General features: G+C 43.4%; 1 protein-coding gene across 4 annotated transcripts in view; it reads right to left on the bottom strand.

Moving 5' to 3' along the window:
* PRKCE (protein kinase C epsilon) overlaps positions 1-12,665 on the bottom strand; it is a 472,683-nt gene that overhangs the window by 18,326 nt on the left and 441,692 nt on the right. For all 4 annotated transcript variants that reach the window (XM_061625425.1, XM_061625426.1, XM_061625428.1 and 1 more), the window contains one exon: positions 8,924-9,070. In XM_061625425.1, the coding sequence (XP_061481409.1) occupies positions 8,924-9,070 (147 nt within the window). The remainder of the gene's footprint in view (positions 1-8,923; positions 9,071-12,665) is intronic.

The raw sequence follows: 12,665 nt of genomic DNA, 5'->3' as shown, positions 1-12,665 counted from the left end.
TTGGACTGCAGCCTTAGTTATGCTCAGAGTAAACCCAGTGAATTAGTATGCCTAAGTCAGTCATGTCCATAGTTTTCAATGGGTCTACTCTGAGCAGGACTAACATTGCATGCAATCCCATTTATGCTTAAAAGGTTGCCTCCAGAAAGAAAGTCCCTCTTTAAGGATTCCAGCCACATTTCTTTGCAACCTGGTCTCTGCTGCAACATCATTATTAACACCAAACACTGATTTCTTTTCTCTGAAGCAAGCCACCGACTCATCTTCATTATTATTAAATTTATACAAGTGGGAAGAGCAAACAGAATGTTGCAGTGTGGAATGCTTTTGTTCAGGTTTCCGGTCTCTCCATTCCATTTAGGATTGCCAGGCTCAGGGCCTGAGAATGATTCTGTATCTTTAAGAGAAGAGAAAATTCAGCCAAGTGCAGGTTTTCTTGCAACACTGTAATGGGAAAAACCACAAGGTGAAATTCTCCCTTCCCTCTGCACAACTTTTAAAGATGCAGAAGACCTCTTTCAGAGGCTGGGCCTGGCAACCAAGAGATCTTCTGTATCTTTTTTAATGGTTTTTCCCATTAAGTATAACAACTTAGAATGCAACAGTTAAGAGACAGGAATATGATAGCTATTATTTCATTCAGGCAAGAGTGAGAAAAAAAAAGATTTTTAGCACTGACAAAGATGAAAATGGGGCAATGTCAATCACTTCTTTTAATAATAAGATAAAAGATGAGATCCATTTAGATTAGATCAAACTGCAGCCCATCAGCCACATCTGACAGCATACCTTGCCAGGATTTTGTTTTTTAATAAACCTTCTGGTGTTACTGCCTGCCTGGGACTGTTAAGATGGGTGGGTGAGCTGTCAAGCACTCAGAGGCTTGAATTCACAGCTGATCCTGTTATGGCTTAGATTTTTATTTTATTTTTAACAGAAGGATGTTGCTATTAAATATATTACAGAGAAAACTAGTTGTGCTTAAATCCCATTGAAATCAGCAGGACAAGTTAGCTGCAACAAATTTATTTATGTCCAGTTTGTTTCAGTGGGAGTTTAGGATGGCTAACTTTCTTTTGATCTTGGCCATTGTTTGCTCAGATCTTACTTTCCTGAGAGGACAGTCAATGAGGGAACAGGTAGGGATGGAAAGATCTGTCACTTCATTTTTCTCTGCTTCTAATTTTTCTAATCTGAAATTCAGTTATCCAGATTTCTCCAGTAATGGGTGATTTAAAAAAAAATCCTTATGAAAATTCTTCAGCATTTTAGTGTGAATTTCTTCTAATAAACAATTTTTTGTAGGCAGGCTTAACTAATGTACACATTTTTGCAAGCAATTTCTTGTCATATAAAGCATTTTTGTATGTTATTTTCACTAATATATTCATTTTTATGCACACTTTCCCCTAATATATGCATTTTTGTAAACATTGCTTGGCTGGAGAACTGCATCACAAAATTCGGATATATGAAGGAATTTTGAAGGATTGCTGTGTTTTGGTTTTCATATTGCTTTGGAAAGTGTGAATTTTATAAATTCAGCTTTAAATGTGAACTGAATCAAATTTCTCCCCCATCCCTAGCAAGAGGCTCATGTGTGCTTTACCATGCACAGAATGTGACTTCAAAAATGAGCTCCACCACATTAATCTGTGTGTGGGATCTCCCTGTCTCACTGTTTAGTCCCCGAAAGTGGGGACTGACTGATGGCTGCAGGTGATCCTGCATACAGTTAATGAGTCATGGCTCAGGTTCATAAAAGGGCCTGAACAGGCTGACCTGAGATGAACCTCTGGTCAAACAGGAAAACCAGCAAAGTCAGCAAAGAATAGGGTTGCCAGGTTGTTGGCCTGAGACTGATCCTGTATCTTTAGGAGAAGAGAAAATCAGCCAAGTGCAGGTGTTCTTGCAACTCTGTAATGGGAAAAACCACAAGGTAGAATTCTCTCTTTCCCCTGCCCAACTATTAAAGATACAGAAGACCTGTCGGTTGCCAGGCCCAGCCTCTGAGAGGTCTTCTGTATCTTTAAAAATTGTGGAGGGGGGAGGGAGAATTCCACCTTGTGGTTTTCCCCATTACAGAGTTGCAGGAACACCTGCACTTGGCTGACCTTCTCTTCTCCTAAAGATACAGGATCAGTCTCAGGCCATGGACCTGGCAACCCTAGCAAAGAAGCATTTTTACAGCAATAGCCCTGATTGGGTCATGTAGTACAGATGTTTGTACTTTTTGCGCAGACACCAGGGGGTGGGGCTACTTAATATGTCCCCACCTTCAGCTCCCATGTAAAGCAACATGGAAGCTACAACACCTGAACAGAGCATGATCCCTTTGAAGCCTTTTGGGTAAGGCTTGCTTGCTGTTCCAACAGTCAACAGGTAGGAATAGGGAAACATTATTTTCAGTTTGCATTTAAAGGCAAACTTACCAAATTCACACTTTTTGAAACAATAGACAAACCAAAATATATCAGTTCTTCAACATCTGTGCTCCTCTGAGTTTTGCAATGCAATTCTCCAGTCAAGTTATGTGTACATATTAGGGTAAAGTGTGAATAAAAATGCCTATGTTCGTGAAAATAACATACAAAATACATTATATTAGGGGAAGTTGCTTGCAAATATGTGCATATTAGTCAATACTGCATACAAAAATATGTTTATAAGGAGAAATTTGCACTAAAAAGTTGACAAATTTTCATGAGTTTTTTTTTAATTGCAAATTGCTGCAAAAATGTACAGAACTGAATTTAAGAGTGGAAAAATGAGAAACTTGGGCTTTTCCATCCCTATCTCCCTTGTCTTGCCCCACCCATGGCAAAGCAGGGGCAAGATCTGAAAAAATGTACAACAGGTCAGTCCACACATTATGTTTTGCATGAGGTAAGCAAGGGGGGGGCATACTGTATGTACAACAAAAGAGTCACTCTCATTATGCTGATCACAGTGTGAAGAAGGTACCATCTGCACGGAATTGCTGCTGGAAAGAACCAAACAGAGATGGTATCAGGGACCACAATATTGACTAAGAGATCATGAACCAACCCGTGTTAAGCATTTCTACGTCTCCTTGGCCTCAACAGAAAGTTTTAAAAACTGGAATCATATAACATTGATTCTGAGTTGGTTATACTCGCTGCCAATATGTTAGTGGGTTCAGTTCAAGATGTTAACATGTAAACCCTAAATGAGTTGAGGCTGAAGCAATACTTGAAGGGGCATCTCTCCTGGTAGCTGCCAGCCAAGGCTTTAAGAACTGCTGCGGGCAGTGTGTGATCATCTCAATGATAGGAAAAGCATACTTTGCAGTGAAATGGGGCAGGGCTTTCTTGGTAATGGCACCCTACCCATGGAATACCCAGTCCCAGGAGGTTCAATTGTCATTACTCTCATTATGAAGTTTCTGAAAGAATCGTAAAACTTTAGTCAGGCCTTTGGGAGAGCCTGATCCTGTTGTTAGGTCAGATGTACTGATGGTGTTTTTGTTTGCATTGAAGTGTCAGTTGGATTAATGTTTAAAGTATTGATCAAAGCTTTAAACAGTTTTACTGAATTTTTTTAAACTCTATTTTTGTACACTGCCTGCGATTCTAACTAACGGACAGCAGTTACCAAATTGAATAAACCAACCAACCTAGCATGTGCTTAATTCTCTCCAATGGAATCAAGAGACTGACAGTGCAATTTTATGCCTGTCTACTCAGAAGTAAGTCCCAAATGAATCCAACAGAACTTATTCCCAGGTAAGTGCAGTCTTTGAAAGTGCTTAACTTTGTGCCACAGTAATTCTATTTATATTTTTAAAGGACCACTTGCATTTAATATTCACCCCTCTCCCCGCTCCCCAGTACAAATAAATGCATTCTTGCTTTACTTAGCAGTGGCTCTGTATTGCACAGATTTGCAGATAGTGGTGTTTGGCATTATCGACAGAGCCGTGCTATTATGGATATGTTTACACGACATGCCATTATTAGCTTGAAAGCAGAGAAATTGACATGGCTTCCCCTAAAGAAATCATTTGAATTGTACTTTGAGGGTTCTAAAGATCCCACACCTCACCCTTACAAAACTACAGTTTCCCTTGGAAAGAGGAAATGACAGTTAAACCAGTTTTAATCTGTAGTGTAGATGGCCTATATGAAACCATTTAGAGAGCAATTCTTCTCACTTGCATATTGACCAATGGGTTGGCCTTAATGAAAGTGAAGGATGAAGAAATAAAACCTGCTCACAGCACAGGAATGCACTACTACTCAATTGGTTCATGATAATTATTGATTGGCTCTAAGGCCTCTCTCTTTCTCTCCCTTCTACACAGATTAGTTTTCTAGAACTGGCCTTCGCCCCATGCCTGTAGAATAGAATGCAACCTCTTAATGAGCCACTCCCAGGTCTGCAAGACATGCACACCTATCTTGTCTGAATAAGTAACACATGGGAATGGCTTTCCATCAGATTTAGAAACTGGCTGAAGGCCAGCTGACAACATATCTGTCAATTCAGAAATGGAAATGACTTGTTGGCTTTTCAAATATAATGTCCAAAACAGTGGCTCCAGAGTAGGGAGACTTAAATGGAGAAAATCAGGAGCCAGAAAGAGGAAGTGGTGGATCATACCGATCATTTGCAAAATGGCCCATGTTAATTATGGGTGAGGCAAACAGAACGCGAGAGCTCATAGACTGCAAGGACCTGAATGGGTGCACAGTGTACTGCATGTTCCTTGTGGGGTTCATTTCAGTGAAAGCCCGGTCAACCAACTTCAGGCTGGAAGAAGACACAGGTTTTGCCCTCACTGAAAAAGTGCCTCTCCACAATGTAGCGCTTCTGCTTTTCTCTATAAGAGTGACTGGCAGCTGTTCACGTATTGTAGGATTAAGCAAAAAGGTGAACTTGTGAACGAGCTCCCAGACATTTGTCCTGCTAGACCACAGTTAATTTGAGCCTTCCACGCAGACTTGACAATTGCAGCTCATTTCCTTTGTTCCATAGAAATAAATGGAAGGCACTCTAACCTGTATTCTGATTTTGGGGCATTCTGGAGCAGCATTTTCTAAACTTTTTGATAGGTTGGGAACATCTTATTTCTGATTTAATAATGCAGACACGCTGCATCCATAGACTCCAAGAGTTTACTTTTAGCATGTGTGTGAGTATGAATTACCAGACCTCAGAGTAGACCACTTCTCTTGCATTTCAGTGTGAGGCAGTTCTCTGGGCATGCCTTCAAACAAACCCAGAATAATGACTCATGCAGAGAAGCAACAAGCAGACTCCTCTGGGGGTTGGGGAAGATCCTGTTGTGAGGTCAAGTCTATGGTGCTGCCCCTCCGCATCAGCCACTCTTGCCTCTGAAAGGTGTCTATAGCTCAACCTTGATACTGAGCCATATGTCTTTGGGTCATTGGCTAACCTCACCCACACATTTCATAATTTTCTTTGGCATCAAAATGTTCCAGCTCCAGACAAGTGCCATTATCTTTAGGCTACCTCATGGAGGTGCTCAGTAGAAGGTACATGACTAGGTGTTCTATTTAGGATACATTCCCAGAGGAGGCAGGCAACCATCTAAAGTGACTTCTCTCAGCAGAGACAGGCAGTCCTGTATGCACTCGTGTCCAGCTGCTCACTGGAGAAGCAGCAAAGTTGTGCATAGAAGCACAGCACATCCATTTTGTGTAATCCTTTCCTTCTCCCCGGCAGGGCTGGAGTCAGTGCCATCCCTACAGATTGTTATTAATAATAATGAGAAATTGTGCAAGTGGGGAAATAAAGGAATGCATGGATAACAGCCAGCAAACGACATGCCTAATCTGACACTTGTATATGAAAAAAAGGGAACAATTACAGAGAAATGCAAGTGAATTCATTTGAAACTTTGCATTCAATTCCTGCTTTTTTGCAAAAGGGGTTCCATGAAGTTGGGGGGTGTGAGGGTGAGAAAAAGAACAGAAATTAATACAGAATGAACAGTTATGCTTGCAATTAAATGGCATCAATATACAGGATTTGGGACAAATAAAACAAACAGTTCAGAATGCAAACTGGGTGTAAATAATAAATGGAAAAAATGACAGAATAATTCCAGGAGGTGTTCTACAGGTGCATATTTTTAACCTATTTTGTATTTTATGTGAAGAATTTATGTCTTGGTTTTACTGCACATTGCTTAGATACATCAGGTTGAAGTGGTACAATAAATAAATGATGTTCATGCTCTGGTCTCTGTCATCACTCAACACTTCATGACTCTCATCTGAAGGTGAGAATGCTTTCCCATGGTGTGTGAGTTGCCACTGGGCAATAGGAAAAAAGATCTAGCTGTGGTGATTAATCTGAATGGCTTATTCACCCAAATTATCTCTTGATGCTACTCAACATTTGATAACCATGCATCAATCAGCCCAAAGACTAAAAATAATGGGAAGATTTTTTTTTAAAAAAAGGATGATATTGGATCTTTTTAAGGTGCAATCTATCATAACAGTCATACACTCTTTTGAGAAAGTGATAGAAATACACTTAGTTGCCAGGTGTATTTAAAAGACCATCTATTAATCCTCTTAGCATCAACATGGCAACAGAATGGGTGGTTGATTTTATTGCACTTCAGAATCTACCAAAGCGTCCAGTGGAAGTGAGATCAAGGTGTAGGTGGCAAAGTGAATCTTCAGAGGTTCTATTTCAGGGCAACAGCAACTAGCCAATGGTGGTAGTATTTTAGTATCTCCATCAGCTATTAAAAACAGGGCCGGCAGCAGGCATGCCGGGGCCCTTGGGCACCAGCCTGCCTGGGCCCCGGCACACGCCCACCCATCCCACCTACCTCCCCCTGAAGGGCCCCTCCTTAGGGTGGGTGGGTAGCGGCAGCTTCCACGATTCACAGCGCGGATCACAGGAGGGATTTCTGAGGCACCTTCCCACTGCTGTGCAGGCCTGCTATGGCCACCTGCAACATGCTCTGCCTACCTCTCGAAGTAAATGCTGGTCGCCAGGGTGGCACCAGGTATGCAGGGGCCCATTGTACTGCAGGCGCAAGTCTGCCATCAACCAAGATGGCAGTGAGGTTTCCCTAAGGGCCTGATGCCTCCACCGCAACCTCAGCCACCATCTTAGCCGGAGCATGTTGCAGGTGGCTATTTTGGGCCTGCGCGGCAGTGGGGGGGAATGCCTCAGAACTCCCTCCTGTGATCTGCGGCACAGATTGCAGAAGCTACTGCAACCCACCCACCCTAAGGAGGGGCCCTTCAAGGGCCCCTGGCCAGGGCCCAACCTGGCCGCCCTCTGGTGCCGGCCCTGACTGAAAAAATACAACACTAATCAAGCAATCTCGGCAAAAACAAATGAGGCAAGTGAGATGAAACAGAGCTGAGGGAAGCTCAAAGTTTTCAGCTTATTCTAAAAAAAGAACTTAGTGCAGAAACATACACCCGAGGCAGTTCTATGGCCAGGGATTCTCCTTTGGAATATTGGGAAACAGAGTCAAAACACAGGATTCCACAGAACTCTTTAGGTGCTGTCAAACCCCACTGATGTCGAGGATTAACTTCTAGGAAATGTAAGCTGTTGCATACATCCACAGCCTCCTAATAATAATAATAAAAGTTAAAAATAAAATGATGAGAGCCAATGTGGGATAGTGGTTAGAGTGTTGGACTACAATCTGGGAGACCAGGGTTTGAATCCCCACACAGCCATGAAGCTCACTGGGTGACTTTGGGCCAGTCACTGCCTCTCAGCCTCAGAGGAAGGCAATGGTAAACCCCCTCTGAATACTGCTTACCATGAAAAACCTATTCATAGGGTCGCCATAAGTCGGAATCGACTTGAAGGCAGTCCATTTTTATTTTCAATAATAAAATGAAGTGCTTGGGCTGCAGCTCAGTGTTAGAGCATCTACTTTGCATGCAGAATGTCCCAGGTTCAGTCCCCAGCCATGTCCAGGTAGGGCTGGGAACGTACCCAGTCTGGAATCATGGAGAGCCCCTGCCAGTCAGTGTAGACAATACTGAGCTGGAAGGACCAATGCTCTGACTCAGTATAAGGCAGCTTTCTGTGTTCCTATATCTTGATAAAAGGGCATCTTGATAAAAGCACAACACGGCTGCCATGGACAGCAAAAAAAGAGGTTGCAGTACTATGTACTGGTGAGAATGGCTGTTTTGCCTAGAGATATGCTTGTTTCAAACACACTTCAGTACCCTTGCAGTGGAGACCCCATATGCACGCCCCCTCAAAAGGAAGATGCTGATGAAGTTTTTGAAGTTTCTTTGACGTTCATCTTATTTATGTTGCAAGTACTATAGATCATCAGGACAGTTGGAGTTATCCTTGGACACTGAGGGTAAATTATCGTGTTTAGATTAATGCTCGGCAGGGGATAGTCCGTGTGTGCTCCCTTTGCTGGGCTCCCAGTGATGACATGATCAGTGCCAGTGGGACATGATGGCCGATCACATCATAACCAATATTAGATGATTGAGAAGATCAAGCGGGATCAATTATATTCTGTGTGATCTAATCTGTTTAAAAAAACAGGATTCCAATAGTTCTTGAGTTTGTAAGAAAGATAAACTCACAATATTCACATTCTGTATCTCCTTAGCTAACATGACACTTACCTCTGAAGAAACCAACCACCTCACTCTCCTTGGCATGGCATGTACCTTGCTATTTTGGGATTTTATTTATTTTATTATTTATTAAATTTATATCCCACCCTTCCTCCTAGAAGGAACCCAGGGCTTTTCAATTCTGTTGCAATATTACAGTGCAGTTCTATAATGCCTCCTCGGAAGGAAGCCCCACTGTGTTCAATGGAACTTACTCCCAGGTAAGTCTGCATAGAATTACAGCCATAATATTATAAAGGACATCAATAAACTTTTACATATTTTCCACTCAAATCACTACTTACAATCCGAGGTTTGAAGGGTGGCTTGATTTTCCTTTGTTCTAGAAGAACCCAGTCAATTTCCTTAAAGAACGGATGTTGTTTAATAGCGTCTTCGCCATTCTGAGATGCCACACAGCCAAGCCGCTTATTTGGATTTTTTGTCATGAACTAGAGGAAAAACAAAAGGTACCAAACATTAGTTGTATGACAGAAAACTGTACCAACAGGGTGGTAAGAAGCAACAAGCCAAGGCTCTGAGAAAGCAGGGAAAGGCCATGAAAATATTCAGTTTGAGTTGACCTTCCTGCTGCCTCAATATGAACTGCAAGCAACATCATGCTCTTACTTCCTGTTGGTATCTGCTAGTGCTAACCAACTGAGGGTGCATATTCCAAGCTAGCTGGACACCTCTTTCAGTTCATCATACTGAACTGGACCTTTTCAGACATTACCTGGCAATGCAGCACAGCCAATCCCAGCCACCCGATTAGTGTATCTGTGTGGCTGAGAATATGCTGCTTCAGCATATCACTAAAAATAGTATCTGGCAATTCTGTCTGGCAAAGGCTTCTGAGAAACTTGCTACGGGATTGTGCTGTAGCTCTGTGGTAGTTCTGTGGTAGATCTTTGCATGCAGAAGGTTTCAGGGCTGAACTCCAGGATCTCCACATCTGAAACCTCAGACAGCCTCTGCTAAGCCATCGTGGATGACACTGAGCTAGATGGACCAATGGCCTGATTTGACATAAAGCAGTTTCCTAATGTTCCTAAGATGACAGATGAGGACCTTGCAATCTGCCTGGGAAGCTCAGCTCCTTAATCAGAGGGCTAAGGGTAAGACTCATCATCATAATCATCAACAACAACAATCAGCTCTCTCTCTCTCTCTCTTTCCATGCATTGGTATATAAACAAATGAGGATGTCAAACCATCTAAGCTACCCTCTGCCTATTCTAATTGACGGCAGCTTTCAAAGGCCTCAAGTGGAGATCTTTCTCAGTTCTGTTGAAATAGGTCTTTTAACTCAGGGATGGGGAACCTGAGTCCCTACAGATGTTGCTGGACTACAACTCCCATCATTCCTGACTATTGGCCATACTGACTGAGGCTGACAGGAACTGGAATCCAACAGCATCTGGAGGGCCACAGGTTCCCCACTCCTGGTTCGACCGGAGATGCTGGAGTTTGAAGCTGGTGTGCAACAGATATACGCTACCCAGGGCCGGTACCAGAGGGCGGCCAGGTTGGGCCCTGGCCAAGGGCCCCTATGACCCAGAGGGGCCCCTGAAGGGACCCTCCTTAGGATGGGAGGGTGGCACACCCATTCCGTGATCTGCAGCAACATATGGTACTGCAACCTGACCCTGATGCGGATTACAGAGAGGGAGCGCCGAGGCACCCCCCCAATATAGACCGTGCAGACTTCAGTAAGCCTACCCATATGCCCCACCCACCTCTCCCATCAGTGTGAATGCCATGCATGCTGTGCAGGGGCTTCCCTAAGGGTCTGATTCCCCCACTGCCATTTTGGTTGATGGTAAGCATGTACGCTATGCACGCACATCATTCACATGACACGAGGGATAGGTGGGATGTGTGGGTGGGCTTATTAGCCCCAAAGAGCTGTATTGGTGTGTGTGTGTTAGGCTACAGCACCATGGGCCCAGGGCAGGCTGGTGCCCAATGGCCCAATCATGCCTGGCTTGACTCTACCACTAACATATGGCTCTACCTTCCTCACATTATTCTCATTTTCAAGGGAAGCAAGCGTAAGCCTTGACAACAACAAAAAGGTTTTGAATTCCCAGAAGTCACAAGATATTTAAACGTTCTTAAAAATAACTTCAGTGCCGTGTACTGTGTACCTCTGAAACAAATGGGACCTCTGCCAACAGAACACTATGAAGATTTCAGTTTGGGTTTTGCGGAATTAAATTCCACAATCTCATAGCTTTTAATTTCATAGCATCTGGAGTTGATGAGATTATAGAACATTTCTGGAAAATAGAAATAGGCTGCAAAGAGAATAGGTTGAACAGAAAAGCAAGGACCATTCTGCAAAAAGTACTAAAACAAATGCTTTTCAACAGCTTAATAAGACTCTGATTTACAGTGCCTGACGAACAAAACGCATGTCGAACAGTACAATGCAAGGAAACAAAGAGTTCCAAAGCTAATCCCTTGTTAATATTCGCCAGTCAAGCACATAGACGCCCCTCCATTTCCTCTGTTTTTCCTGCTCTTCTGTTAGCCGCATGCCACGAAAGTACAAGACGAAGAATACAAGCTTCAAACACTGAACTAAGCCTAAAAATCACCTAGCAGATTTTTTTTTTTTTTAGCTAAATGCAACAGGCCAGGATCCTTCATATGTGTCACACAAGATGTAACTCTACAGACTTACACATTAATTCTGAAACCATATTGCTGGATGGTAACCTCTTTCCCCTGAAAATCAGTGGGACTTAGGGCTACTTCAAATGGTTCAGCCCAGGTTGAGGCCATCCAAGGTTCCTCTAAGCGCCAATGATCTATGCATGAAGCATAATGTTTGCCAGGTGGTCCAGCCCAACCGCATGGAGGTCTTCATGCCAGAGCTTGGATGGATGACATTCTCTTTCGAGCACTCCACGTGGGGAGCAGCCACATTTCACTGGCCTTTTCTTTGAAGCCATTGGGTTTCGATTCAGGGTAGAAGTGGACACATTGTGCAGGAAGTTCTGTGTTCCTTGTCACGACTCACAACTTAAAAAACCCAACAAAGATTAACCACTTTGAGGCCTAAGGTACAGGATCCAAGCCATGGACAGCAGCAGGTTGTTAGTATCCCAGGATCAGGTGCCCAAGTACCTGAAGCAGAGGTGACAAGATAGGAGAAAAGTGCAGTGGAACAGCTTAGTTGGATGCTAAGATAGAAGGAAAACAGGCAAACTTGGCGCAGGAATGGATGGCCTGGGCTCACTTTCTTCCTAGAAGCAAGAGGATGCTAGTAGTATTTACTTCCCAGCTTGAAATGCCTGCCCTTTTCTGATGAGCAGCCACAGTGATACAAAGGAAATAGGGATGCGGTGCCTGACTTGCAGGTACGAGCCTCGTGGTACGTGGCACCAAGAATGAATGATGGCCCTAGATAAGCTGTTTGGTGGAAAACAGTCGTTTAGCAGTCTTGAAATTCCCAGGTCTGCGGGTTCTTAGATAAACTTTACAGCTGGGATGGGGAGCATTTGGCCCTCCAGATGTTGCTGAACTACAACTCCCATTAGTCCCAGCAAACATGGCCAATGGCCAGGGATGATGGGAATTGTAGTCCAGCACATTGGAGGGCCAAAGGTTCTCCACACCTGTTTACGAAAAGACCTTGATGCTGCTGTACATGCATCGTGGAGCCAGGGTTGTCAGGGTTTTCTGGTAATCACACCATTCAGCATGGAGGCAGGAACAGAGGGAACAGCCAGCAGTTTGCTCCCTTCCAGAACAGGGAATCACTGATTTATTTATTTTTATCTGGATCAAAAGGACCTTCCCTCCAGAAACCTGGGAACCATAGTTTTGTGAATCAGCCCAGGATTTTAAAGAGAGCATTCTTAGTAGTTTCACAGAAACTTCAATTCATAGGCTCTCTTGGAGGGGGGGGGGGCGAGGCAAGACACTTTTCATACTGATTTACTTTAGTGTTGACAAGTGGAACCTGAAACTAAATGATGCAGTGTGGAATTCAGGGTTCAGCCATGTCCTCTTCCTGGATACTTCTTCCATTCTCCC

This window comes from Rhineura floridana, chromosome 4 (genome assembly GCF_030035675.1).
Source record: "Rhineura floridana isolate rRhiFlo1 chromosome 4, rRhiFlo1.hap2, whole genome shotgun sequence".
Lineage (NCBI taxonomy): Eukaryota > Metazoa > Chordata > Lepidosauria > Squamata > Rhineuridae > Rhineura > Rhineura floridana.
This window is presented reverse-complemented; position numbering and strand designations above follow the sequence as displayed.